This window comes from Dromiciops gliroides, chromosome 5, assembly GCF_019393635.1.
Source record: "Dromiciops gliroides isolate mDroGli1 chromosome 5, mDroGli1.pri, whole genome shotgun sequence".
Classification (NCBI taxonomy): domain Eukaryota; kingdom Metazoa; phylum Chordata; class Mammalia; order Microbiotheria; family Microbiotheriidae; genus Dromiciops; species Dromiciops gliroides.
The window spans coordinates 216,588,444-216,597,458 of NC_057865.1; the positions used below are offsets into that span (position 1 = coordinate 216,588,444).

The window sequence follows — 9,015 nt, forward strand, 5'->3', positions numbered from 1 at the left end:
GCCTCTTACCCTCCTCTCTAATGCAGCTTGGGAACCTTTGCCCTCTCCACCAATCATGACTGGGTGAGCACACAGACTCGGCCTGCAGAATTCGTGTTTGCCATTTCTTCTGACACCCCCCCCCCCCAATACTCTCTAGGAACACAAAGCCTGCCACGTGGGGTTGGGATGAAATTGTAGCACGCACGAAAACTTAAGGGGAAGAGTATCCTGTCTTGACATCACCTCTGCTCTGCTCAGTGAGGAGGTGCATGGGGGAGGGGGAAGCATACATCATGGACTGATTTCCTGGTCAGTCAGGATCTTTCTAACCTGTGATCCCAAAATGAGAGAAGCCACCACCACCCTTCAAAAGTGAGTGTTCCAGGGGCGGCTAGGTGGCCTAGTGGATAAAGCATCCGCCCTGGATTCAGGAGTACCTGAGTTCAAATCCAACCTCAGACACTTGACACCGGCTGTGTGACCCTGGGCAAGTCACTTAACCCCCATTGCCCTGCAAAAAAAAAAAAAAAAGAGTATTCCAAAGGTGAGCTATGTCACATGGGGACTTGGATCAATAAACTTTCTTTTTTTTTTTTTTTTGGTGGGGCAATGAGGGTTAAGTGACTTGTCCAGGGTCACACAGCTAGTAAGTGTCAAGTATCTGATGCCAGATTTGAATTCAGGTCCTCCTGAATCCAGGGCTGGTGTTTTATCCACTGCGCCACCTAGCTTCCCCAATAAACTTTCAACTCACGCACCCTCAGGCCTCAAAAACTCACATACCTGAGGCAGAGGAGGCTGAGGTGGGGACCCATGATGACTGCTTTATTGGAGACTCATTTGGCCTTCGTTGTGTTGGCTGCGGAGCCAAGGCCTCTTGCATCCTCGAGCTCCCTATCTTTGTGCTAGGTTATGTGGGGGTGTGGGGATTCCCTGTCTGTAAAGTCGCAGGATCATAATGAGGTGTTGGTCACTGCTACTGAGAGACAACAACCTGGTGCTTTGAAAAGGTAATAGTTTCCAGGTGTGCTGATGGAAAGGCCAGCCTGCATCCCATATCTATTGAACTCTCCTAGGGAAGCAGCAGACCAGAAGGTGCCAGCCGAGGGTAGAGAAAGACTGAGATTAGTCTCTGTCCTGATTCCCTGTCCCCACCTCTCTCTGTTCCTCCCTGTCCCTACTGGACTCTCCGTCATTCCCACCCCCTCCAGGGGTGGAGCTTGGCTTCCCCAACGTGCCACAGTTAAATGCTCCAAGCTGACAGAGGAGCAGGGCAGTGTGGTACCGAGCAGGCCCAGGCAGGGAGGCAGGACCAAACCATGGCTGGCAAGAAGGTCTGCATCGTGGGCTCGGGGAACTGGTAAGAAGCCCTACTGAGGGCAATGGTGGGGAGAAAGGGAGGGAAATGAGGTGACCAGGAGGTGTCGGGTGTCAAGGGTTGGAGAGGAGAGAGAGCAGGAAATGCCCCCTGCCCTGCACTTGCCCCAACAGCTGCCCCAGTAACCCTATATCCTTACTCTGAAAAGAGGCACGGTGGGGGTCCCTTCCCTTTCCCTTGTACAAATACTCCTGAAGAAGAGAAGCCAACTTGGCATTTCCTCCCTACTCATATCTGATTAAGTTATGTTGGGGTAACAGCAGCTGCCTTTTCTAGCAGCAGGATGGTCTGAATCTGGAACCCGGCTCTGGGCCCTAGTGAGTAGAGCTAAATCTCATTAGTTTCACCAACTAGTTGGAGTCTCAAGTATCCCATTATTTCTTGGGGAGGGGCAAAGGTGGCTATTTAAATTTCAGTGCGTTCAATCTAGCTGACAGGCGCGTTTAGCCATTCCCAGTGGCTGCTTCCTCACCACCAGCCCCACCATCTCCTCTTTTACCCCCATTCCTCAGGGGCTCAGCTATTGCCAAGATCGTGGGTAGCAATGCCGTCCAACTGGCACAGTTTGACCCTCGGGTCACTATGTGGGTGTTTGAGGAGGAAGTTTCGGGCCAAAAGCTAACAGAGATCATCAACACGAAGCATGAAAATGTCAAGTACCTGCCTGGGCACAAGCTGCCCCCCAATGTGGTGAGGTCCCTGGAAAGATGAATGGGGGTAGGGAGAATGAGGGCGGATAATGTGTAAGGTCACCCCAAAAGCCCTAAATTAAGAGACCCTTTGAGGGAAGTCGGACCTAGTCCCAGGTCCGTACTAGCCCCAGAGGACTCAGAGTAGCCCATCTGTCCAGGGGGTGTCAGTCCCTGAACACTGATGCGGGGTTTCCCAGGACCAGAGGAGGAACACTTTCCATAGGGTAGTTCCAGGGCTGGGCTGGGTGAGGAAAGGGGAGGGAGGGTTAGAAGCAAGTCATCTCTGTGGCAACCAAGGACAGGCTTCCAGACTCCGGGGTCCAGGAGAGTGCCCCTGGCTCTCATCCTGTTACTCATTCACCCGATGACTGACCTTGGAGGCTGCTCCATGGACTCTAGGAGCTGAGCCAAACTCATTTGTCTTTCACTTTCCCCCTAAAAGAGGGGAGGGCGAGTTGTCTGGGGCTCATGTTTAGCCCTGAAACTCTGTCTGAAGGGCTCCACGCAGTCCGGTCCATCCTCTCTAGTTACCTGTCACGTCCCATAGACAAGGCTCCAATCATTTGCCCCACAGCATAGCTGAGCTGTTGGGGAAGGGAGGTTGGGAGGCTGACCGGTCTCTTTAAGTCCAACAGCTCCTATGTAACCCAATCCTGCCCCTTCTCCCACCCCCAAGAATAGTCCTGTCACACACCCCTCTGCCACTCCGGTAGGTGGCCGTGCCAGATGTCGTCCAGGCAGCGGCACAGGCGGACATCCTCGTTTTCGTGGTGCCCCACCAGTTCATCGGCAAAATCTGTGACCAGCTGAAGGGTCACCTGAAGGCAAATGCCATTGGGGTGTCTCTTATCAAGGTGCCTAGGGTGGGGGTGGGAGGCGAGAAGCAGAGCAGCAATTCGAAGAATTGCAGAGAAATGGGGGAGGGGAGTGGTGCATGGGGCTTGGGCATCGTGGGGATGGCTACAGAAAGAAATCCATCTGGTTCCTGAGCTGGGATAGGAGGAAGATCTTACGAGGGAGGCGGGCTAGTGAATGATGATTTTAGAGGGGAGACTTGGGATGGGAGACAGAGAGATTGGGGGGGGGGCGGGGATGGCAAGGAAGTCACGGACAAAATCTAGCCTAAGTCCCATTCTATGCCCAGGGTGTAGATGAAGGGCCTGATGGCCTGAAGTTGATCTCCGAGGTGATTCAGGAACGACTGGGCATCCCCATTAGTGTGCTGATGGGGGCCAATATTGCCAATGAGGTGGCTGAGGAGAAGTTCTGTGAAACCACCATTGGTGAGCTCTCCTTGTCCCTCCCCTCCCCAGAGCCCAGCCCATCTCTCTTCCCATCTTTCCCCCCATAAAGACACTGACAAGGGGAAGACCAGAGGGTCACCCTCTCTCAGTCTGGAGCAGAGGGAGGGCATCACTGAATGACGTCTCTTGCTCAGCCTCATCCCTTCCACTTTAGGCTGCAAGGACCTGGCCCACGGCCAGCTGCTGAAGGGGCTGTTGCAAACACCAAATTTCCGAATCACTGTGGTGCAAGAAGTGGAAACAGTGGAGATCTGTGGGGCCCTCAAGGTGAGGGGTGGGGTGGCAGGGGCAGGTGGAAAGGCTTAGAGCCCTGTTGGGCTCCATAGATAGAACTATAGGCTGCCTGGCCTCCAGGCTACATAAATGCCCAGGTGCAAGCTCTGGAGGTAACTTGGGGAAAGAGGTTCAGATCCTCCCTCTACCATGAGATGAAAAACCCCTGCCCTCACCTGGACCAGCCATCTTATCTTAGAGGGGAAAGGAATGGCCAGAGGGAGGGAGAAGAGAGCCCTGCCCTAGTTCTCAGTCTGGTGAGAGACAAGGAGACACGGGAGATGAGAAAAGAACAAGAGGCAGCTAGAAAGAAATAACCCTCAAGGTAGGAATTAATCAGGGAGGTATTTCTAGAGGAAGGAGATATGAAGTAGGATTGGTTAGGGGAGAGGAACAAGCAATGATTGAGTGCCTGCTAGGCACCAGGCTGAGCACCATACAGATAATCTCTCATCTGAGCCTCACAACAACCCTTCAAGGTACCTGCTATTATTGTCTTCATTTTACAAATGAGGAACCTGAGGCAAACAGGTTAAATGACTTGCCCAGGGTCACACAGCTAGTGAGTGTCCGAGGCTGGATTCGAGCAGAGGTCTTCCTGACTCCAGGCCCAGCATTCTATCCACCGCCCCACCTAGGTTAGGTGGCAAAGGCTGTCCCAGGAAAAGAGCAGTCTGTGCTCAGAGGTCAAGGGCCCTGAGTCACAAATCTCCGTGTTGGCCTTGCTATTGAAAAGGCAGAACCCTCTCCTCAGGGGTTACGGTTAGTCAGGGAATTAGTTACAGGTTTTGTCAGGTAATCCTATGGACTCCTTACAGAATAATGTTTTGAATGCATACAATGAAATACAAAAATTAAAAAATTACAAAGAACACCAATAATTGAAATGGAGTTATGAAAAGATTTTTAAAAATACAGGTGACAGACGCCAGGTTAAGAACTCCTGGATATGCTCCTCCACCCCAGCCAGGTCTATAAAGAGGAATATGAGGGTTGGGGAGGGGGGGTGCCACAGCAGCCCTTAAAATGCTGCCCCCGGGACTACATTGCTTCCCTTCTCTCCCCACAAAGAAATGTGGTTGCCGTTGGAGCCGGCTTCTGCGACGGCCTGGGCTTTGGTGACAACACAAAGGCCGCCGTGATCCGGCTAGGACTCATGGAAATGATCGCATTCTCCAAGCTCTTCTGCAAGGGCCCAGTCTCCTCGGCTACCTTCCTGGAGAGCTGTGGGGTTGCTGACCTCATTACCACCTGCTATGGGGGGCGGAACCGAAAAGTGGCTGAAGCCTTTGCCCGAACTGGAAAGGTGGGGGCTCAGGAGCTGGGGTGGAAGATGACGGAATGTTGACAGGGATCATGGGGAAGAGGAGAGGGCTTGGGAAGGCTTCTGGAGGTGGTTGATGGGCGTGGAGCATTAAAAGAGGCTTGATTGAGGCAGGGTACTGGGGAGAGCTACCAGCTAAGCATCTGCTGTGAATGTTCTCACCCCCTCCCAGAATTCCTCCCCAGTTTCCCTATTCCCTACCTGAGATTTCAGGCTCCACCTGACCCCAACTACTGAGACCCTCTGCTCCCTACCTTTCCCCCCAACCCCATCTCCTTCACAGTCTATTGAACAACTGGAAAAAGAGTTGCTGAATGGGCAGAAGCTTCAGGGGCCCCCGACAGCTCGCGAGCTGCACAGTATTCTGAAGCACAAAGGTCTCTTGGACAAGTGAGTGCATTCCCAGAGCAGAACCAGGCCTCCCGTTCCCTGTCCAGCAATGGGGCACCTTGTTTGGCCCTCCCGCTTATTCCAAGCACCCCGAGCCCCTGCAGGGAGTCAGGATCCCTGTTCTCAGGGCTCACTCTAAATGCGCGCGCGCACACACACACACACACACACACACACGTAAGCAGACCCTACCAGGGGGATGCTGGTGTGTGGTGTGAGTAAAGCTGGCTTTGGGAAAGCTTCCCGGAGGCAGGGGATTTTGAAAAGGGTTTGGAGAGGTGGGAGAAACAGCTCTGTCTTCTGGTGGGATCAACTGCCTAGATAAATGGAAGGGGCAAGCCAAGGGAAGGGGAGTGGGGATGAGGCTCCCCTCCCTGCCACCCCTGTGTGCCAAGGATGTGGTGGTAGGAACAACCGGAGGAAAAAGAAGGACCCACTGGGGAGGGGGCCCTTCCCCCAAGAGAGAGGAGAGTGTGTGACCGTGGGGGGGCTTCCCGATTCGGAGGCTGAGCCAGTGAATCCTTCCTTCCCTCCTGCCCTTCCCAGGTTCCCCTTGTTTATGGCGGTGTACCAGGTGTGCTATGAGGGTCACCCGGTCCAGGAATTCATCCGCTGCCTCCAGAACCACCCAGAACACATGTGAGCAGTGCCGGGGCTGGCTGACCCAACGTCCCCAGCTTCTTGAACCCGAGTCCAGGGCAGGAGGAGGCTCTGGGGCATCCTGGGCCCCGAGAACTTTTCCAACACTTCAGGGTCACTCACCCTCAGCTCAGCCCTTTCATTGCCTGGGGTGCATGAAGCCTTGGGGCTTGAGGACCCACGGAAACCTCCCAACTGGAGGCCAACGCAGACCCAAGCAGTTACCTCATCTCAGCTCTGGGGGTCCTGAGTTCTTCCCCTCCAGCCAGCTCTTCTCTTTACTTTCTCTTCGGGGAAGGGGGAAACAAACCTCAGTGCTCTCTGGCTAAAAGGGGGCCAGAATGGCCTACAAAGATGATGGGCACTGTCCTGTGTCAGTGGATTCCAGTGTTTGTAACAAAATACAAAGATCTCAACTCCCCTCCAGCTTCTCCTAGCAACGTCTCTGTCCTGAGAACCCTCTGAGCATGCTCATTCCCCTCCTCCCCTGGCATCAGAATCTGCTTCTCTGGCATCAGAGGCCCTGGGGGCCCCCCTCTCCCCTCCCTGGGGCCTTCCTGGTTCCTGGGCTCACCAGCTCATCTCCTACTCACTGACCTTTCCAGTGACTTTTCTCCCCCCTCCCCCCTCCCTGGGCCCATGCTCGCTAGCTCGCTCTCGCGCTCTCGCCCTCTCTCTCTCTCTCTCTCAGGGTATCAGGAACTTAATCTGCTGACTGAGGCACCTTCTGTACCTTTTCAGAGTGGCTTTGACTGTGACCTTTCCATTTACCACCCCCAGCCTTCCGCTGGGATAGGACCTTCCCAGAGGGACATCACTCTCCCACTGCCACCCCTCCCCTTCCTAAAATACTCCTGCTCCAGTCTCAGCTCTACCAAGCAGCAGCAGGAACTCCTGATCATTATGGGGTTTGGGAAAGGTGCCTCCGGCACCACCGAGGGCTGGTTTCTCCTCCCACTTCTGGGGGAGGGGGCAGGTATTAAAAGTGAAGAAAAAGGCCTCGTGGGGTAGGGGTGGAGAAAAGGATCTTCATATACCACATCCTGGCACCGGCAGAATCGGAGGGAAGGAAGGGGACAGGACTCTTGGTTAGAGAGGGCCCTCTCCAAAAGCCAGGAGTGTTCTCAGAGGAGTACCTGCCTACATTGCCTCAAGAGCCACACCTCCGGGGCCCAGGGAGAGAATGAAACATCCACGCCTATTTCTCTTTTTTTTTTTTTTTTTTTTGCGGGGGAAATTGGGATTAAGTGACTTGCCCAGGGTCACACAGCTAGTAAGAGTTAAGTATCTGAGGTCAAATTTGAACTCAGGGGGGCAGCTAGGTGGCGCAGTGGATAGAGCAACCAGCCCTGGTAGTCAGGAGGACCTGAGTTCTAATCCGGCCTCAGACACTTAACACTTACTAGCTGTGTGACCCTGGGCAAGTCACTTAACCCCAATTGCCTCACTAAAAAAAAATAAATAAATTGAACTCATAAATTGAACTCAGGTCCTCCTGAATCCAGGGTCAGTGCTCTATCTACTGTGCCACCTAGTTGCCACCACACACCTAGTTCTCAAAGACAGGTGACAAAAAGGAACAAAGAAGAAGAGAACCTTAAGTGAAGGGAAGGGAAGGGAATGAGGAGGAGAAGAGAGAGAGACAAGAGAGGAGTATTCTTGGCTCTAGCCTTGATCAAGGATCAAGTGGCAGCAACAGGAATGTTAGCAGGTCATTAGCCTGGGTGCTGGGCTATTAATAGTTTTCTGGGGCTCTGTCCAGCCAGCAGAAGGGACACTAGTCAGTGGATGGCACGTTGTGGTCCACTAACAAGAAATGATATCTCTATAACCCACTTCCATCCCCAAATCAGGGACTAAATACCTCTGACACCAGGGACTGAGGCCTCCAACCAGTCAGGCAGTAAGAACTGTGGGTTTCAGAAAGTCTCATGAAGGGCTGCTAACAAATGACTAGATAACTGAGATGGGAGCTAGGATTGCTAAAGGATCAGAGTCAGCTTTCTGGGTCTTCCTATGTGGCACTGTCATAAGTCTCCCTCCCCAGGAAACTGAGCTGGGAGAAAAACCAGAGAACCCACCTCCAACCCCACCTTAGCACTTAGAAATTGGTCTAAATTTCAGTAATATGACTTATTATTACTGAACAGATTCCAACTCTAATCTGGGTCCTTCCAATCAAACATCCTTGTTTCTACAATAAAGTCAGATTCTTTTCTGAACTGAGTTTGTGTGCATGCGTCCCACTCTGTGCTCTTCACTCCCCCAAAACCTCATTTTTCTGTTTGGTGAGTAAAATTCCATTTTTATTATTCTAACAACACCAAATTTGTCATTCATCCCCGGAGCCTCTTGCCCCTTATTATTTTAGTCATTGGTCTGTGCAGTGGAAAGAATGGTGGATTTGGAATTAGGGGATTTGGGTTCAAATTGCCCTTCTGGGGCCTCTAAGTGGTCCAGTGAATGGTGATAGGAACCTGAGTTCAAACCACCCGGGGAACATTTCCCAGCTGTATTTCCCTAGGCGAGGCTGCCTTGCATCAGTTTTCCCCATCTGGAAAACAGGGATTGGATTGTGTTGGGATAAAAGCAAATAGTATTTGCAAACCTTACAAGCATTATTATTATTATTACCTGCAAAATGAGAGGTTTGGGCTAGATTGCCTGTGGCCTTAAATCTGTGGCCTTAGTGGAGCAATCTGGAGACAAGCCTGCAGAGACTGGCCAGAGTCACTGCGCTGGTCCGCGCTGGTTTTCAGTCACCAGGTCCAGAGTTTCTGTTGCTCCTCTGTATTCTCATTATGATTCTTCCCAACAGATACCCAGGACTTTAGGGAGCTGTGGCAACTTTAAAACTAGGGAAACGATAGACTACCTTTGGTTTGCCAATTCTCACTTGGCGTATGACTGTTGCCAAACTTGGCCATATTTCTCCGTAGGGTCTGGGTCAGCACTTTATTCACCTTAGTTCCCCTTTGGTATTCATCCTTCGGAGATTTAACTCGGCCTGGAAAGTGCAGGATGGAACACCAG

General features: G+C 52.4%; 1 protein-coding gene across 1 annotated transcript; it reads left to right on the forward strand.

Moving 5' to 3' along the window:
- Nucleotides 1–1,199: 1,199 nt before the first annotated feature.
- GPD1 (glycerol-3-phosphate dehydrogenase 1) lies at nucleotides 1,200–6,408 on the forward strand. Its single transcript, XM_043967924.1, has 8 exons — nucleotides 1,200–1,342; nucleotides 1,873–2,050; nucleotides 2,766–2,906; nucleotides 3,197–3,335; nucleotides 3,511–3,623; nucleotides 4,702–4,935; nucleotides 5,237–5,343; nucleotides 5,890–6,408. Exons 1-8 carry the CDS (start codon nucleotides 1,230–1,232, stop codon nucleotides 5,984–5,986), a joined length of 1,122 nt encoding a protein of 373 aa, XP_043823859.1. The 5' UTR covers nucleotides 1,200–1,229; the 3' UTR covers nucleotides 5,987–6,408.
- The last annotated feature ends 2,607 nt before the right edge of the window (nucleotides 6,409–9,015 follow it).